This window comes from Cynocephalus volans, chromosome 2 (assembly GCF_027409185.1).
Source record: "Cynocephalus volans isolate mCynVol1 chromosome 2, mCynVol1.pri, whole genome shotgun sequence".
NCBI lineage: Eukaryota > Metazoa > Chordata > Mammalia > Dermoptera > Cynocephalidae > Cynocephalus > Cynocephalus volans.
This window is the reverse complement of record NC_084461.1, coordinates 101,759,723-101,780,295: the sequence shown is the minus strand read 5'-3', so window position 1 is coordinate 101,780,295 and position 20,573 is coordinate 101,759,723. Positions and strand designations below refer to the sequence as shown.

General features: G+C 34.6%; 1 protein-coding gene across 5 annotated transcripts in view; it reads right to left on the bottom strand.

Annotated features, from left to right (window-relative positions):
* The window catches only part of COMMD10 (COMM domain containing 10), a 207,098-nt gene that overhangs the window by 59,650 nt on the left and 126,875 nt on the right, over positions 1-20,573 (bottom strand). Inside the window, exon 6 of one of the 5 annotated variants that reach the window (XM_063086797.1) lies at positions 299-353. The exons of 3 other annotated variants lie outside the window; for them this stretch is intronic. In XM_063086797.1, coding sequence (XP_062942867.1) covers positions 342-353 — 12 coding nt within the window. In that variant the 3' untranslated portion in view covers positions 299-341. Of the gene's footprint in view, positions 1-298; positions 354-10,139; positions 10,212-20,573 lie in introns of those variants that run through there. One more of the 5 variants, XM_063086796.1, reaches the window with a different exon arrangement.

The window sequence follows — 20,573 nt, the reverse complement described above, 5'->3', positions numbered from 1 at the left end:
GCACAAACAATTCCACAATCAATTATACGCTGTCATATTTTGTTCTCCACCTGTTTCATAAATGAACCATTCGTGTCCCAAATTAGATGATAAAATTTTTTAGGGCAAAATCACACTGTCTTCTCCTTTTGTATCCTTTAGTAGCTAACATAGTGTTGGGCTATAGAACTGCTCAATAAATGCTTGTTGAATTGAACAATACTCTGAATCGCTGCCATTTCTTTTCTCTGAAGGACAGCTGGATAGATTTAGTTCCGTGATGCTGTCGACTGTTAATATTTCTTCCTGCTTCTGTGCTCACCTTGCTAAAGGAGGCAAATTCAATCTTTATATTTATTCAGTCAGTGTTGCTCCTGCCAGGATTATCAAGAACAATGACAATCAATGCCAGTTCAAGTGGTGAGTTTTATTACACACAAATACCTGTGACCTAGAGATTGAACTCAAACCGTCTATATTAGACTTAATCATTACCGTATTAGTCTGCCCTCGGCTTAAAACAAATGACAATCTTAAATACAAATTCACTGCCTATGTCTTTCATTCTAAAGGTGGGAATTAAAAAATAGCACAAAAGGAAATAATAAAAATAATTATTTTAAAAGTAGATAAAGTGTAAATGCTCTATATAGACTGACTCTTCTATCCCTAAAGGTAAAGTCAAATAAGTTTTTTTCTAATGTGAAACTCCTCTACTCCAAATTTTAATGTCTATAGGAAGATATTAATTTGACACTACAAAAAGATAAAATAATCCACCATAATCCTATCCCAACCTGGGAGTCAAAATCAAAAATATCATTCTCACAATAAGTTAAGTTTCCAAATACAAGAGAATGTCTAAATGCATATTTACTTCATTGAAGTAATTTTTCTTTGCCAATGAAAAACAGATCAAACAGAATTAAGAAATAGTTAAAGCCTGTTTATAAACAGGGCTAAATTACAAAATGAAACTAACAAGGAGACAGCAGCAGAGATCCTAAAAGGTTCTATATTAAAAAACTAGAGGAAAAGGTTCAGAATCAAGACTTGTCATTTATAATCCTACAATTCATGAAAAACCACAATTTATGCAGCTATGAAAGCATTCATTTACAAATCACAGCAGTACTATATTATATCTCAAGGTTTAATTGAAACTTTGAAAAAAAAAAAAAAGCAGTGGCCTATTAAAGGTTCTTCGACAAATCTATTTTATTATTAAAAACAAATTTTCAAAGTTTTTTTAAACCTATAATTTGTTTCTTGAAATAAGAAAAATTATTACTATATATGAAAATGATAAATATGCTATTTTCTTACTTTACCTACCCTAAATTAATTTAAATTAATACTAATATCAAGTTTGCATCATTGTGCAAAATCAACCATATGAAAAATTTTATATTTTGAATTAAAAATTTTTAAATTGTTGCCTAGAATATGAGTGATATTAGCTATCAAAATGGTGGTTTTGTGACTGAAATTACACTGTTGTATTTCTCCTAACCCAGTTTTGTGGGGGTTTTTTGCTTTTTAAAAATAGACACAGCTATTTATTTATTTATTTTGGCTGCAGGCTGGTATGGAGATCCAAACCCTTGACCTTCTTGTTATAACCAACTGAGCTAACTGGCTAGCCCCTAACCCAGATTTTAAAAGTGAATTGGAAGTGTATTTTTAAATCAAACCATTACAATGACTCCTATCTACTTGGCTAAAAACCCTTATCTGTACCAACCACCAGTGGCAAAATTGAGATTTTTTCCTAATTTAAGGAAAGCAGGGATGAGGCCAAAGTGAATACCTAAGAAAGAGTCATAGTGACAGTATCTGTAGTTGCATTTATCACTACAATGAAGAAAAACCCTTCTAATCTTGTTTCCTATAAAAGACTTTAAGCTCCATTGAAATGTTAGCATATGTGGATTATTCTGATGACATTTTATTCCCTCTCTTGCCTTGTTGACATTTATAACCTGACCTAGTTCAGCTAAAATTACCATAGTGAAAAAATAGCTGTAGTGTGATAAGTGATTTTACCTAGACATGATGTCTGGTTCCCACTGGTATATACACACACTGATGTCCCTGGGTGAGAGATCTAAATCCTTCCACTTGTCTTGTTCATGATAAAAGGCATCGATAGTGACTTTTTAAAACTTCTTGCTTCTAAGCTGAGAAACTGAAAAGCTATGAATGCTCAGCATCACCAATCAAGTCAGAAACTAAGCTCTGAAATAACATGAGGGGGCAAAAAAATCTTGAAGCCAGTATCTTTGGAAATGAAGACAACAGAAATAAGATCATCTAAGTGAGTGGCCTTAGTATTTCTGGCCATGTTACCTAATCTCCAGAGGTAATAATGGGCTGGCAGCTAGGAGGCATATGAGATAAAACATAAATGTGGAATTTCAAGGATAGCACTATTCTATGTTAGAGTGGCAGGAAGTATGAATTGAATAAAAATTCTTTGCGGGTTGCACCAGATTAAAGATATAAAGAAAATGGGACTTTCAAAGATCCTGTGAAAGACAGAAGGAAAATGGAAGAGTACCTAAAATAAACTAATGGATAATAAAGAGGATGGGTAATTATAACCAATTTACCAGAAAGTTATTAAAATTATTGGTAGGAATGAAAATGTTTACAGAGAAACCCAAGCCATATTGATTGAGAGAATGGGATGTTCCATTAAGGAGGAACCTATGTAAGAGGCTCAGGGCCTTGAGGGGGAAAAAAAGGGAGAAAAGATCACCACTGAATTTCTTCTGACAGCTGGCTGAATTTAATGCTCAAGTAGTGATACTTTTTAAGTGAGCAACTCTAACTTATGCCAAGAATAGTGAACCTGTAGGACAGAAACAAATCTTGCTTACCACCCTTGTGAAACCAGAAGGCAGGAGAGTGAAAGTTGAGTTAGATAAAAAGTATGCATTAGAGCAGTAAATCTACCTATACCTTGGGGCACAGAAATAATATGAACTCATACAAAATGAAAATGAAATTAGAGAAAGTCTGAAAAAGACTGTTTGATGTTTTAAACTGTGAAGCTCAGCAACTTGACTATATGTAAAGGTTTTACATATAGTCAAATTGTTAAACTTGACAGTAGTATATTAGGGGTATTTTATATATATATACACACACACACCCCTATAGAATATCAGGGGTTATAATACATTGTAACTACTATTGTTATAAATAAATATGGAATGCAAGTGCTGCTGAAGTTCCACTGGAATTCAGAGGTGCCTGGAATTCAGATGGTAAAGCTGGTGACACACATGGGTCTGTTTGTATGACCTGACTTGCACAGGGAGTGGAAATCTGAGAGCAGCTGACTTGTGGGTGGGAGCTGAAGGGTGAGTATAGAAAAGACTAAGGCTGTACCTATGGTAATGGGTCTATAGACAAAAGCTATTTTCAGAAAGGCCTATGTGAGACATGGAGTCCAAACACTGCAGTGATGACAAAAGTGAATGCAATGTCATTTTGGAAGTGCCAGAATTTACATCTATGAAACATCAAGAAACAGCACCTCTAAAATGGAATGAGTTACACAGACTCATTTGTATGAGTTACATATGTTACAGAGGTGGTTTGTGTGACCGCATGAGAAGACAAGATGTGGAGCCTTTGGGTACTAATGAAATAGCTCCAGGGATTAACAGAATTAACTGCGGTATACTTTGCAGGGAGGTGGAAGAGTGGCATTATACAGGTAGCACATGACTGTTATAAGTGAGTTGTTACCATTACTGTGACATGTGAACCCCCAGGTTGGTGGGGCCTGGAAAAACTCAAGTCAGGTAAATTTTTGTATCAGAATTCTATAACCCTTCAGGGAAAGTAATTTTGTTCTAGAACAGCCTCTGAGAATGTTCTATTCTGACAGAAATAATAAAGGAAATAGAATGATTTAGAAAATAGTAGAGGGTAGGAGGAGAGTACATACCCTAGGCTAGACGTATTATTCCAGAATACTTAAAAAACAGTCTTCTCCCTTAAGTGCCTCTTTATAATATCCTTAATGATGCTATTGTGTAGTAGTGGTGGTGGTTTTCTTAACAATGATGATGACAACCACAATAGATGATATTTGCCTAGTGCCAATTACTGTGAAAGACACTATTATTTGTTACCTCACAATAATGTTATGAAGTAGGTGCTGCTCATTTGATTAACAATGGAACTGAGCTTAGAAAAGCTAAAAATCTTATCCAAAGTGACAATGAAGGTAAGTGGTGGTAGCAGCTCAGGGAAGTTGTGGAAAGAGCTCTGCTCTGGAAGCATTCTGTGTGGCAGCTCCTCTGAAAGTACACAGAGAATGGAAATCTCATAGCATCATTAGCCAAGGCAGCAATAGGGCCATGACAATGAACCTTGTCCTCAAGTCTCCATCATGTATTCTAAGCAGAGCTATGGTCTACTTTAAGTGATCTCTTTTTTCCCCTAAAATCTTAGGGACTCAGCATTCCACAGTTCATGAATGACAGTGTGGTTCCCACAACTTCAAGATCCTACCCACAACCTGAACACATTAACATACCCAACTGCCTGTACTCCACTTCAGACCCTATCACTATTCAGCTTCTAAAACATTAGAAAAATTGTTCACCACTGAATTGTAAAAACTCTCTGTATGCACTCCAAAGGAAATACACTACATGAATTCCTCAAAATAAATAATAAATGATAAGGATTCATAGCATAAAGTGTTCCAAATGAGAAGATCAAATACAAAATGGTCAAACTATATGTATAATCATTTAAACATGATAAATCTTTCATCTTTAAGCAAGATGAATTTTCAGTTGGTAAGTAGTCTGGAACATTAGCACTTACATTTTCAAGACACATTTATAGTCTAATGTTATATACTGAATGCCATATTTAATAGTGTGGAGGATACTAACATTAATAAAGCAAATGTATTTCACAGGGCCTAGCTTCCAAGGCCCTGTAGTTTCAGGTATAGCCTAACTTTTAAAAATTACATATAGAAATGTTAAGCTTGTGAAAGACAAAAAACTTTCCCTAGGCTAAAGTCTCTGTTGTAGACAAAGAACTGTAACACAGCAAAATTGCTGGCTACAAGGGCAGATGTCCTTGGTGCAGCTAAACCTAATGATTGTTGCCATGACAATTATCTTACTGTTCTTTTTGTAACCACCTATGTTCCTTTTCTGTAACTTTCTGGTCTGGAGAATAAATACTAGAGAAACCCAGAGTTCGGGGTTATTTTTCTGAGGAATGCTTCTCTCTTGACGGTACCTGGAAAATTAACCCCTTTGGGGCATCTCACTGCCATTTGCAACAACATGGATGGACCTTGAGAGAATTATATGAAGTGAAACGAGTCAGGCACAGAAAGAGAAATACCACATGTTCTCACTTATTGGTGGGAGATAAAAATTAATATATAAATTCACACACACACACAAAAAAAACGGGGGGGTGGGGGAAGAAGATATAACAACCACAATTACTTGAAGTTGATACGACAAGCAAACAGAGGGGACATTGTTGGGGGGGAGGGAGGGAGGCTTTGGTAAGGGGCAACAATAGTCAACCACAATGTATATTGACAAAATAAAATTTTTTAAAAAAAGAAGAAATGGGCTTTGAGTAAACCTTTGAGTCTCCATCACCCTGGGGAGAGGTGACATAACAGCAACAAAATAAATTCATGACTACATTTATAATGCAAGACTAGGTAAATTATATTTTAAAGGTGGTTTTTTTTCCCTCACAAACACGCTTGCTTCAGCTGAACTACTTGTTAAAAAACCTGTATTCAAGCAGTTGATAAACTGAATGACTACTATGGACCATAGTTGGTGTGCTTGGGATCTCTTACCCTTATGAAGTTTAAATTTTAAGAAAGACAAAAAAAATAGGTAGGATAATTGCAAGCTGTAAAAAATAGTAAAAAAGGAGACTAATTTGACTGGGTTAGGCATGGTTCTCATGGTATGCCTCTATAAGGACACATTTGAGTTAAGAAAGTGAGAGAAGTTATCCATGTGCAGAATTAGAAAAAAAGAGAATGTTGGACAGGTGAAAAAGCATATGAAATAAATTGCACTAGAAAAACCCTAGTGTGTGACAAGAACATCAATGTCATTGTGGTCAATGAATAAGATTAGCCTGGAGAGCTACAGAGTTGGTAACTTAAGCCACAGAAAAGAGTCTGGAACTTATTCTAAGTAAAATGAAGAATTACTGAAAAGTGTTTTAAGCAGAGATTGATGTGACCCAAGGAACATTTTAAGAAGGTCAACTTTAAACTGTGTAAAAATGGATTTATAGGGGCTCTAGTGGGAGCCAAGAAAGGTAAAGGATGATGATACTTTGGAGTAAGTAGTGGCATTAGAGATGAGTGCAAAGAGATGAGGGTGGAATCAAGATCGAATTTGGAGAAAGAACTAATAAAACTAAGAAATTAATGGTGAATAAGCAAAGGAAATTAAGGATGAAATCCTAGGCTTCTGCCTTGAGTAAATTTAAGGTAATATTTTGCTAAAAGTTGTTCAAACATCCATGTCCTAGAGTCTCCAAAGGGCCATTTAGAAAAATAGCTAAGATTTAGAATAAGTATTTAAAATATCCCACCTAAGGAAGGAAGGAAAGGAGAGAGGTGCGGGGGCTCAGGGGCAGCAGGCCCTGAACCTCCCAGTAGCCCCTTTTATCCCCTCACCATGGGATGAGCAAGAGAGGGAACTGGTAAGATTACTCCTGCCACCCTAGTGGCCAGGAGAGCCCAGGAGGAAAGTGAGTATGCTGCCCGCCTATTCAGCCCACAGAGAGACACTCAGACAGCAGGGGTTCCGTCAAGCAGTTCTGTTTATTTTCACACAAGCACCTGCTTTTATAAGCATATGGCACGGGGATTTCCTAACTTCAACCTATCATCTTAAAGGTCATGTGAACATGCATCTTGCTCTAATGCTTTGCTATTGCAATCACGCAGTGAGCACGAGCACGGAAATATCTTTTATCCAATAATTTTAAACTATGTCTTTCCTTGGCCACTCCCTGGCAGCTTCCATCAGGCACCATCCTTATCTCTCCTGTCCAGGCGAATGTTTTCAACAGATTACATATGCATATGTGGGTGGGGTCGTGGCTAGTTCTCTGCCCTGGGAGGAGGTGTGTGGCCTCAACGCCCCAACAGAGAGGGAAGAAGGGAGGCAAGGGGGGAGGGAAGAAAGTAAGAGGAAGGGAGGAAGGGAGGTAGGGAGGAAGGAAGGAAGGGAAGGAGGGAGGGAGGAAGGAAGGGAGGGACGGAGGGACGGAGGGAGGGAGGAAGGAAATCCCTGCCATTACTTAGGGCATGCCAAAATCTCAATCTTATGTTACAATATTAGATAGGGTATTAATTAAAATACGTAAGCTGATTCTTGTTATTTGTCTTCCATCTCCAGATTTATTTTCCTTTTAATAGACAAGTCACATAAAATAAGCATGTTCTAAAATTACAACTCACATTTGAACTAATTTCTTCTAAAGTAGTTAGAAAAACCACACCTACATATTTATTGATGTATCACTGAGTAAATTTTTAACATATATTTTGTAGCTTATAAACACTAAAACTTGAGAAAACAAGAAAAGCCGTATATGCTAATCAAACCTAGACAATAGAAATAAAAAAATGTTGTATTATAATTGTTGGGTGGGATGGTTTCTTGAAAGTGACAATAAGTAAACTGAATGACTACAAGTTTTTTGAGGAAAGAATAGAATTAGATGTAGTGGAATAAGTAATGAAACTTATTTAGGAGGTTTAGGAGACCTGGGTTCAAGAACTGGTTCTGATACTACAAATTAATCCTTAACCAAGTAAAGTATTACTTCACCTGGTTGTACTTTAGTTTTTTCACCAATAAAGAGGGCTACAGTACTAATCACTTGTTTCCCTTCTAGCTCTAAAACTCAATAATTTTAAGAAATTATATTTACAAAAGTCAAAAATAGGGGTAACATGTAAAAACAAAAAAGCTAGAAAAGTAAATTTTTATTTTAGCTGATGGACTTGCCTCAGTTTGTTAATTGTATGGTTTTTTTAAATAGTGCATTTAAAATCATTATTCATTCTTCATTATTTAAAATCAATAGGGATGAAGTAGTCACACAAAGCTCCAGAGATAATAATAAAATACTAGATTAAAACAAATAACTTGATGATACTTTAAAGCTTTCAAAAGCAGATATAAGGCTGAAGAGAGTATAATTTTGAAAAGTTAAAGTAGAGTGGGTAAGAGTTGAAAGTTCCTGGCTTACTGGCACCAGGCACTGAACAAGTTCCACAGCTACGGCTATAAAACATGAAGGACGGGGAGAAAAAATGAAGTCATAGTGGCTAAGGGTGCCAGAAATTAAGAATTTAGAGCTCGAAAAAGAGGTGAAAATTTAAAGGGGAAATCTGGGCAGCAAGACAACTTCAGAAGGCATGAGATCCAAATTCAGAGCACAGACTATACAAATTCTTAGCTGACAACAAAATTATACATGAGCAAGGGAAACCTATGAAGCCTAGTGAAAAAGTCAGGGAAAGGAAAAAACCAGATTTCTGAATTTGTGATTTTTTTTTTATTATTAACTGGTGGCATTCATCAATCATTTGTAGCTTGCATAGGAGAAAGATGAATCAGGACAGGCTTGATGTGTCAGAGAATAGAGCCCAAAGCCAGCATACCACTTTCCATTAGGAGAGAATTATGAAAAGCAAAAAACAACAGAGAGGGTGAGCACCATCTTACCCAAAATCTTTGGGCTGACTGTCAAATTGCTGAGGTACAGGGAGAACTACAGGGATGGATTAAGCTTAGGAAAGCAGCAGGGCAAAGTTATAAGCTATATACCTCACAAGAGACAAGTTTGCAGTTTCAATCCAGGCAAGTCAACTACTTCCTTAAAAACAACAACAACAACAAAACTCATGGTCCTCAAAAGAATATGAAAGAACCCAGAGTCATTTCACTGTACAATCCATAATGTCCAGTTTTCAACCAAAAATTCTAAGATGTGCAAAGTAACAGGGAAGTGTTTGCATTTTTAGAAAAAAAAAAGTCAATAAAAATAACTCTAAATGTGCTTAGATGCTGAATTTAGCAGATAAAATAATTCAAAAAGTTATTATGTTTCAAAGAACTGGAGAAAAATATGTTATCAGTGAACAAACATAGAAGAAATCTCAAGAGAAAAATGGAAACTTAAAAAAGTGAAAATTCTAGATCTGAAAAGTGTAACAGCGGGAATAAAACATTCACCCAATGGATACAGCAACAAAATGAAGATGGCAGAATAATCAGTAAAACTGAAGACGGATTAATAGAAATTACCCAGTCCAATAATGACAGAGAGGAAAGACTGAAGTGAAATGATCAAACATCACAGACCTGTGACATAATATGATAACGTGTATAATGAATCTTAGCATCATAGGTGATAAAAAGAAAGAAAAAAAATGCATAGACATAATAGCTGAAAAATCCCCAAATTTGATGGAAAACAATAGTTTAAGCTCCACAAAATTCAATAAAATCTAACCAATATAAATACACAAAAAAATCTCCTAGAAATAATGTTTTTAAACTGCTGAAAGGCAAAGATAAAAAACAAATACTCAAAGTGATAAAAAAAAAAATGACACACTTTTCATAAAGGAATAAAATGGTAAGATCAACAGCAGAATTCTCATTACAAACTATGGCAATCAAAGGAACTGGAATAACACATTCAAAGTGCAGATGTCAAGAATTCTATTTCCAGGAAAGCCATCCTTCAATAATAAAAGTAAAATAAGCTTATATTCAGAAAAACAAAAAATGAGTGAATATGTTGCCAGCAGACCTGAATTACCAGAAATGTGTACAGAAATTCTTCAGTGTGAAGAGAAATGACACTGGATGACAATTCAGAACTTTATGAAAGAAGGGTATGAATAAATATAAAGACTATATATTTTGCTTTCTTTGCTTATTTTAAAGTTATATATATATATATGAGACTATCTAAAGTAAAAGTTATAACACCATATGAACTTTATGTGAACAATAATGTATTAATATTGATTTACCAATTTGTTTTAGTCTTTACAGAACTACTTGAGACTGGGTAATTTATAAAGGAAAGAGGTTTATTTGGCTTACGATTCTGGGACAGCTGCATCTGGCATGGGCCTCAGGCTGCTTCTACTCATGGCGGAAAGTGGCAGACAGCTGGTGGGTACAAGCAGATCACATTGTGACAGGAAGCAAGAGAGAAGAAGCAAGAGAGAGGAAGCAAGAGAGAGAGAGGAGGTGCCAGAGTCTTTTTAAGCAACGAGCTCTCATGGGAACTAATAGAGCAAGAACTCACTCATTAATCCTCCCTCCCCCAGGGAGAGCATTAATACATTCATGAGGGATCCACCCCCATGACTCAATCAGCTTCCAACACTGCCACATTGGGGATCAAATTTCCACATGAGTTTTGGAGGGGACAACACATCCAAACTCCATAACAATTGTAACAAATGTGCCACACTAATGCAAGATGTTGACAATAGGAGAAACCATGAGGGTAGGATGAGGGGATGAATGGGAACTCTGTACATTCTGTTCAGTTTTTTTGTAAACCTAAAATTGCTCTAAAAATCAAGTCTATAAAAATTTAATTACTAACTTAAAGTAACATAATAGTCACTATATCATGATTCCAATTTTTGAAGAATCGTTTGATATAACAGCAACCTTAGCATTAAACAAAATCATCCTTAAAGGAAAAAATTCTCAACAAATAAGTAGTAATGGAAGAGAATTTTCTCAAAAGGCATATATAAAAAACCTGCAAGTAATATCATGTTTAATAATGAAAGACTAGATCTTTTTCCCTTGGGAACAAGGCAAGTATGTATGCTCTAATCACTTCTAGTCAACATTGTAATGGGAGGTTTTAGAATGTGGAATAAGGCAAGAAAAAGAAATGAAAAGCAAACACATTTGAAAAGAAGAACTAAAATGTGTGTATTCTCAGAAACATGATCTTGTATGTAGAAAATTATTAGAATAAACATATTTAACAAGAACACAGTTTACAAGGTCAATATTAAATTATTATACTTTAAATTATTAAATTTTTTTTTTTTTTTTTTTTTTGACTGGTAAGGGATCACAACCTTCAGCATGGTGTCGTCCGCACCACATTCAGCCAGTGAGCACTCTGGCCATCCTTACATAGGATCCGAACCTGCAGCCTCAGTGCTACCAGCAGCGCACTCTCCTGAGTGAGCCACGGGGCCAGCCCTATTAAATTTAATATTAATATTAAATTATTATACTTTAATTATTAAATTATTATCAAAGTGTTCCAACACCCCTTGCAGAAAGGTTATCCTTTACTCCATATATCTGGAGGAAATATATACATAAATATACATATAAATAAACTTAGATCTTTACCTCATACCACATATACAAATCAACTGAAAATGGATCATAGACTTAAAATTATAAAACATCTAGGAGAAAATCTTTTTGATCTTGGGTATATCAAAGATTTCTTAGGTATGATACCAGAAGCATAACATAAGAATGATTTGATGAATTGGACCTGACCAAAATTCAAAACTTTTGCTCCTCAAAAGACTATAAAGAAGGTGAAAAGACAGGCCACTGACCAGAAGAAAACATTTGCAAATCTGATAAAGCACTTGTATCCAGAATAAATAAAGATCTTCAAAAACTCATTATGAAGACAGATAATGCAATAAAGAGATGTAAGCAAAAGATCTGAATAGACATTTCACTATAGAAGATATCAGAATGGCTAATAATAACATGAAAATATGCCCAACACCATTAATCTTTAGGGAAATTCAAATTTAAAACTACAATGAGATACCACCGCACATATACTAGAAGGCCTATAATCATAAACACTGATGGTATCAAGTGTTGGTGAGGATATGGAAAAACTGAAAGCTTCACAGATTTCTGACAGGAATGTAAAATGGTGCAGATACTTTGGAAAAGAGTTCAGGAATTTCTTTTTCTTCTTTTTCTTTTTTTGGTGGCTAGCCAGTATGTGGATCTGACCCTTGACCTCAGTGTTATCAACACCACACTCTAAACAACTGTGCTAACAGGCAAGCCCAGAGTTCAGCAATCTCTTCAAAAGCTAAACTTAACATATGACTCAGCAATTCCACTCCAAAGTACTAGCATAAGAGAAATAAAAACATGTGTCCACACAAAAACTTACAGATAAATATTCACAAAGCATTATTCATAATAGTTCTGAACTGGAAACAATCCAAATGCCCATATACTACTGAATGGATAAACAAAATGGGGTAATTCATACAATGGAATACTATTAAACAGTAAAAAAGACCCAATCACTGATACATTATATAACATGAATAAACCTCAAAAACATTATGCTAAGTGAAAGAATCCAGACATAAAATGCCATTTATGATTTCATTTATATAAAATTTCCAGAAAAGGCAAATCTGCAGAAACAGAACAGATCAGTAATAGCCTAGAGCTGGAGGTGGATGCAAAAACTGATTGCAAATGTCCATGAGAAAACTTTTTGAGGTGATGCAAATATTCTAAAACTGGACTGTAGTCATGGTTGTTCAACTCTATAAATTTATGAAGAATTACTAAATTTTACACTTGCAATGGGTAAATTTTATGGGATGCAAATTATACCTCAATAACGTTATTTTCAAAAAGGAGTTTAATATAAGAAAAGAAAATCTTAGTTTCCCTACAAATAAAAATGTGTTGGCTTACAGCGTAATTGCTTTTTCTGATTCCCAGCACAATTAAAGTATAAAATTCAAGAACAATCCTATTCTTATTCCTTTTATTCTATTATTCTATAATATATGTCTTCTTAATATTAAACTCTCACTGATTTCAGAAGTAGCCTCAAAAAGTAAAGATTAACATATGGATGGTTGAGATATATAAAATGCTAAAATAATATTCTCATCCTTCTGATATTTACACTTAAATTTTTTTTCAAATAATACCATAATGTTTCATCCATCTTAGGTTTAAATTTTGTCACAGAACCATGAACTATCAAATACTCAACAGGACTTAAAGCAAAGATAAAATTAACTGTCAACAAAATTTAGTATTAATCCAATCAATAAATAGAGCATAATAATATACCAGGAAATGGCTGGGCACTGGAGATACAATGATGAGTAAAAACAGTTCCTACCTACATGTAGTTTTCTAGTTCTAGCAAACAAGCATAAAGGAATTTTCCTACTTAAGTTCTCATATGGATTAATGATCTATTTGAACAACAAGATTTATGAACTGTATGTCTCATTGAAAAGGTACACTGGTTCAATTTGCAAAAAAAGTTTAAGAGATAAACTTCAAAACTCAGATTCCTTAGAGGATTTGGGTAGTGACAGAAAGATCATAGCTAAGTGAACAGTCCTGGAGATGGAAGTTGAAATTCTTTGTTCTTAAAGCCATCCCCCAAACCAGCAGAGTGCCACTAACAGAGAAGCTCCTTAGAGCCTGAAAAAATGAGGAAAGTTGCAACCAATGGGAATAAAGATCACTTCAGACCACTACAACCCCTGCCCCAAACTGGCACAGCACTGCTTATGCAGAAGTTCACCTGAGCTCACAGAAGTGAGAAATGCCTTCACTGATGAGAGGAAACATCACATCAGACCACTCCATCCTTTCTCCCATGCAGGCATAGTGGCCACTCACAGATAAGTTCATCTGAGCCCAGAGAAGTGAGAAAAGCTGCAAATGGTGGGAAGACAAATCACTCCAGACAACCCCATCTCATGCTCCAAGCTGCCATACCACCACACAAGGAGAATTTCACTGGACCTACAATTTCTGAGGTGAGAGGAGGGAATAGGAGGTGGGTATTAAAATTTCCCACTGATCTGGAAACCTTCACAGAAAGACTGCTCAGGGCCTGCTCCATGGGAAACAGTTGGAGTGCCAGGAGAGGTGAACCACCAGGGGTACACTGAGGTTTGACTTTGTCAGCTGCTCTGCATTCCAATTATCACACTGCCACACAGAGGAGACTGGCCAATGCCAAGCACTGCAGTAGGCACAATTCGTGGGAAATACCCAGTCCAGGACTGGATTTTCCACACAGTCCAGGAGTGCCTGTGGAGTCTTCCCCAGACCAAGAAACAACAGTGAGGCTGCAATTTAGTTCCAGACCAGTGTTTAAGTTTCAGTCCTTGCAATAAGTCTTCCCCAGACCAGCAAACAATGCAGGAAAGTATGTTAACTCCAGTGCAGAGTTTAAGATGTGGTATTCACTATAAATCCTCCACAGAACAAGAAACAACTACACGCCAAAGATAAAAGTTTTGGCATTAAGCATTAAGGTTCTAACACCACCAAAGAACACCTGCAAAAGCTGTTGGCCACCTCCTCAAATGAGCAGGCATCAATATAAAAACACGAGGACCATAAGAAAACAGAGAAATATGATACCACAAAAAGAAACCAACAAAGCTCCAGCTATTGACCCAGAGGAATTGTGGATATATGAAATGTCTGACAGATAATTCAAAATAAACCTCTTAAGGTTCAGGGAATCATAAGAAAATACAGATAGAAAATAAAACTATTTGGAAAGCAGTGCCGGAGCAGAATGAGAAAAGTCAAAGAAACAGAATCAATTAAAAAAATAACAATTTTAGATATAAAGAATACATTATCTTGAACTTAAAAACTCAATAAAAAGCTCCAACAGCAGATTTGATCAAACAGGGGAAGGAATAAGTGAGCTCAAAGACAGAAAATATGAAATTACCCAAGCAGAAAAGAAAAAAAAAGAAGAAAGAAAGAAATGAAATAGAACTACAGGAATTATGGGTAACCATGAAGCAAAATAACCTACTCATAATAGGAGTTACTGAAGATGATAAGAAAGAAAAAGGCCTAGAAACCACATTTAATAAAATAATACCTGAAAACTTCCCAAGTATGGGGAAAGACATCAGCATTCAGGTATAGGAAGCCCAGTGATCACCAACCAAATTCAACCTGAAGAAAAATTTTCCAAAGCACATCATAAGCAAATTGTCAAAAATCAAAGACAAAGAAAGAATACTAAAATCAGGAAGAGAAAGAAATATATAACACTCAACAAAGCCCCAATATGGCTTTCAGCATATTCCTCAACAGAAACCCTACATGCCAGGAGAGAGGGGGATAATAATTCAAAGTGCTAAAGAAAAAAGACTGTCAACCAAGAATAACGTACCCAGCAAAACTAATGTTCAACTATGAAGGAAAAATAATGACTTTCCTAGACAAACAAAAGCTGAGGGAATTCATCAACACCAAACCTGTCTTACAAGAAATGCTAAAGGGAGTTCTTCAATCTGAAAGAATAAGATGATAACGTATAACAATAAACCATTTGAAGGTATAAAACTCACTGGTAAATTAAGTACATAAATAAATTCAGAAAACTCTAATGCTATAAATGTGATGAATAAACTACTTATATCTTTAATATAAAGACTAAAGGAAAAACCTATTAAAGATAACAAATACGACAAGTATATAAGAGGCAATATATGAAGATGTAACTTGAAACAGCAAAAACCCAAAAGGTGGGGGAGGAGGATGACATTAAAGCAGAGTCCGCTTTGGCTTCTTCTCTTAGTGATCAAAGTTAAGTTGATATTAGTTTAAAATAATCTGTTGTAACTATAACATGTTTTTTATAAGCATGGTAACCATCAAGCAAATCCTCTAATAGATACACTACATATAAATAGCATGAAATCAAAATATACTACTAGAAAATCCACTTGATCACAAAGGAAGATAATGAGAGGAAAAAAGAAAAGAAGGATCTAAACAACAACCAGAAAAAAAATAAATAAAATGGCAGTAGTAAGTTCTCATCTCTTAGTAATAATTTAAATATAAATAGATTAACTTGCCTAATTAAAAGACAGAGTGGCTGAATGGATTAAAAATATAAACCAACTATATGCTACCTACAAGAAACTCACTTCACCTATAAAGATGCAAATAGACTGAAAGTGAAGTAATGAAAAAAAAATTCCATGCAAATGAAAACCAAAAAAGGGCAGGAGTAGCTATACTTACATGAGACAAAATAGACTTTATGTCAAGGACTTAACTAAAAAACAAGGCAAAGATGGTCATTACAGAAAGATAAAGGGATCAATTCAGTATGAGGACCTAAAAATTCTAAATATATGTGCCCAACACCAAAGCACTCAGATATATGAAGTAAATATTAGATCTAAAGGGAGAGATAGATTCCAATACAATAATCATTGTGGACTTCATCACTCCACTTTCAGCAATGAATAGATCATCCAGACAGAAAATTAAGCAAGAAGCATCAGAGTTAAACTCCACTCTGGATCAAATGGACTTATAGATATTTACACACCATTCTATCCAAAAGCTGTAGAATACACATTCTTCTCAGCAGCATATAGAAATTTTTCTAGAACAGACCATATGTTCAGTCACAAAACAAGTTAACAAATTTAAAAAATTTAAATCATATCCACTACCTTTCCCAAGGAATAGAACTAGAAATCAGAAACAGAAGAAATACTGGAAACTGTACAGATACATGGAAATTAAACAACATGCTCCTAAATAATGAATGAGTTAAAGAAGAAATTAAAAAGGAAATTAGAAAGCTCCTGGAGACAAACGAAAATAAAAACACAATATACCAGAACTTATGGGATACAGGAAAAGCAGTTCTACGAACAGTTCTCATGTTACACCTCAAGGAACTAAAAAAGCAGGAACAAACCAAATCCAAAATTAGTAGAAGGAGAGAAATAATAAAGATCAGAGCACAAATGAATGAATAAGAGATTAAAAATGTAATACAAAAGATCAGTGAAACAAAGAGTTGTTTTTTTTTTTGAAAAGACAAAATTCAGAAACATTTAGCTAGAGTAGGAAAAAAAGAGAAGACTCAAACAAATCATAAAACCAGAAATAAAAAAAAAAGAGATATTACACCTGACCCCACAGAAATACAAAGGATCATAAGATACTATTATGCACAACTATATGCCAACAAACTGTAAAATCTAGAAGAAATGAAGAAATTCCTGTGCACATACAACTTACTAAGGTTGAATTATGAAGAAATAGAAAATCTAAACAGACCAATAACGAGTAATGAGATTGAAGACAATAATAAAAAGTCTCTCATGAAAGAAAAGCCCAAGAATTGACAGCTTCACTACTGAATTCCAACAAACATTTAAAGAAGAACTAATACCAAATCTTGTCAAACTCTTTCAAAAAATTGAAAAGGAGAGAATACTTCCAAACTCATTCTACAGGCCAGTACTATCCTATACCAAAACCAGAAAAGAACACAACAGAAAAAGGAAACTACAGACTGATATCCCTAATGAACAGTTGTGAAAATACATCACAAAATATAGCAAAAAGAATCAATCTAACAACACGTTAAAAAGATCATTCACCATGATCAAGTGGGATTCATCCCAGGCATGCAAGAATGATTCAACATATGCAAATAAATAAACATGATCTATCGCTTCAACAGAATGAAGGACAAAAACCATATAATCATTTCAATACATGCAGAAAAAGCATTTGATAAAATTGAACATCACATCTTAATTAAAACACTCAACAAATTAAGTATAGAAGATACATACCTCAACATAATAAAGGCCATATAGGACAAATCCATAGCTACTAGCATACTGAGTGGACAAAAGTTGAAATCTTTTCTCTACGATCTTGAACAAGACAAAGATGTCCACTTTCCTCACTCTTATTCAATACAGTATTGGAAGTTCTAGCCAGAGTAATAAGGCAAGAGAAAGAAATAAAGGGAATCTAAATTGGAAAGGTGGAAGTCAAACTATCCTTATATGCAGATGACATGAACATATATATAGAAAACCCTAAAGATTTCAACAAAAAACTGTTAAAACTAATAAATAAATTCAGCAAAACTGCAGGATATAAAATCAGCATACAAAAATCAGTAGTGTTTCCATACACCAAGAGTAGACTATCAGAAATAGAAAGTAAGGAAGTATTCCCATTCACAATACCTACCAAAAATATAAAATATCTAGGAATAAATTTAACTAAGGAGGTAAAAGATCTCTACAATGAAAACTATAAAATATTGATGAAAGAAACTGAACACACAAATAAATGGAAAGATATCTCATGTTTACAGTTTGAAATAATATCATCAAAATGTGCACACTATCTAAAGTAATATACAGATTCAACCTATCAAAATACCAATGAAATTCTTCACAGAAACAGGAAAAAAAATCCTAAAATTTGTATGAAATCACAAAACATCCCAAATGGACAAAGCAATCTTGAACAAAAAGAACAAAGCTGGAGGAATCATACTACTTGACTTCAAAATATATCATAAAGCTGTAGAAACCAAAACAGTATGGTACTGGCATAAAAACAGATACACAGAATAATGCAACAGAATAGAGAGCCCAGAAATAAATCCAAGCATTTATAGCCAACTGATTTTCAATGCAGGTGTCAAAATTATAGATTGGGGAAAGGATAGACTCTTTAATGAATGGTGCTGGGAAAACTAGATATCCACATGCAGACGATTGAAATTAGAACCTTATTGCAAAGAACTGACATACAAAAAACCAACTCAAAATGTATTAAAGACTTAAATATAAAACCTGAAACTATGAAACTACTGGAAGAAAACATAGGGGAAACACTTCATAGAATTGGATGGGGTAACTAAGACTTCAAAGGCATAGGCAACAAAAACAAAAATAGAAAGATGGGATTACATCTAATTAAAAAGATTCTGCACAGCAAAAGAAACAACCAACAAAGTGAAAAAGACAACCTACAGAACTGAAAGAAAGTGTTTGCAAACCTTGCATATGACAGGGGCAAATATCCAGAATATATAAGGAACTCAGTTCAACAGCAACCCCCCCCCCCAAATAATCCAATTAACAAATGGGCAAATGACTTGAATAGACATTTCTCAAAAGAGGACATACAAATGACCAACAGGTATATGTTAAAATGCTCAACATCATTAATCATCAGGGAAATGCAAAATAATACCACAATGAGGTATTATCTCACTCCAGTTTTAATGGCTTTTATCAAAAAAGACAGAAATGCTGGCAAGGCTATAGAGGAAAGGGAACTCTCATACACTGTCTATGGGAATGTAAATTAGTACAGCCATTATGGAAAACAGTATGGAGGTTGCCTCAAAAAGTTAAAAATAGAACTACCTTATGATCCAGCAATCCCACCACTGAGTATATCCAAAGAAACTGAAATCAGTATATCAAAGAGACACCTGCACTCCCGTGTTTATTGCAGCACTATTCACAGTAGCCAAGAAATGGAATCTACCTAAATGTCCATCAACAGATGAATGGACTTTTTAAAATGTGACATATATACACAATGGAATACTATTCTGCTATAAAAAAAAGAATGAAATTCTGTCATTTGCAACAACATGGATGGACCTTGAGAGAATTATATTAAGTGAAACAAGTCAGGCACAGAAAGAGAAATACCACATGTTCTCACTTATTGGAGGGAGCTAAAAATTAATATATAAATTCACACACATACATACACACACACACACAAACCGGGGGGGGGGGGGGGAAGAAGATATAACAACCACAATTATTTGAAGTTGATACAACAAGCAAACAGAAAGGACATTGTCGGGGGGGAGGGGGGGAGGGAGAAGGGAGGGAGGTTTTGGTGATGGGAAGCAATAATCAGCTACAATGTATATCGACAAAATAAAATTTAAAAAATAAATAAATAAATAAATAAAAATTAAAAAATAAAAAAATAAAAAAAATAAAAAAATAAAAAAATAAAAAACAAAACACTTTACAGACTCCCATAGGATGGTAGGTATAAGCAATTACTTGCTGCTTGAAAACATTAACTACTAAAGGCACCACAAATTCTAAAACATAATTTTTCAGTTGATGATTTAGATTTATTTAAGATATAATGAAGTATATCTGAAATTCTGAAACAACAGATGTGTGATATATTATTTTTTCAGTGTTTACATAATGCTTAGGTTGCATATAAACCCATGGATTTTTCACAATAACTCCACTCTTCTTCCATTCACAAAAAGTCCAAGGTCACAAGCTCAGAAACTCTGATCTGTACACTTTCCTATCATCTCCTAACATTCTCAAAGTTTATAATCCTATGAATTTCACCTATTCCAAATAAGAACAAAATGGAATGAAAGAATGACATGGTGAAGATAAATATGATCACATTGCAATCATCTACTATGACATTCTCTATTGTTTTAGCATTCTTTTGCTTCCTGACTGAGTACCCTACCACGTACATAGTCTTTACTCCTGAAGAACACAAATAGAGCAGAATGTGCTTAAAAAGAACCAAAACACAAAAAAACCTCAGTACCTATATTGTTGTCTAAGACTATAATATCTTATTATGCTCAACGGGTAATTTGAAATGACTTTCAGATGTATTGTTATGTCTCATTATCTA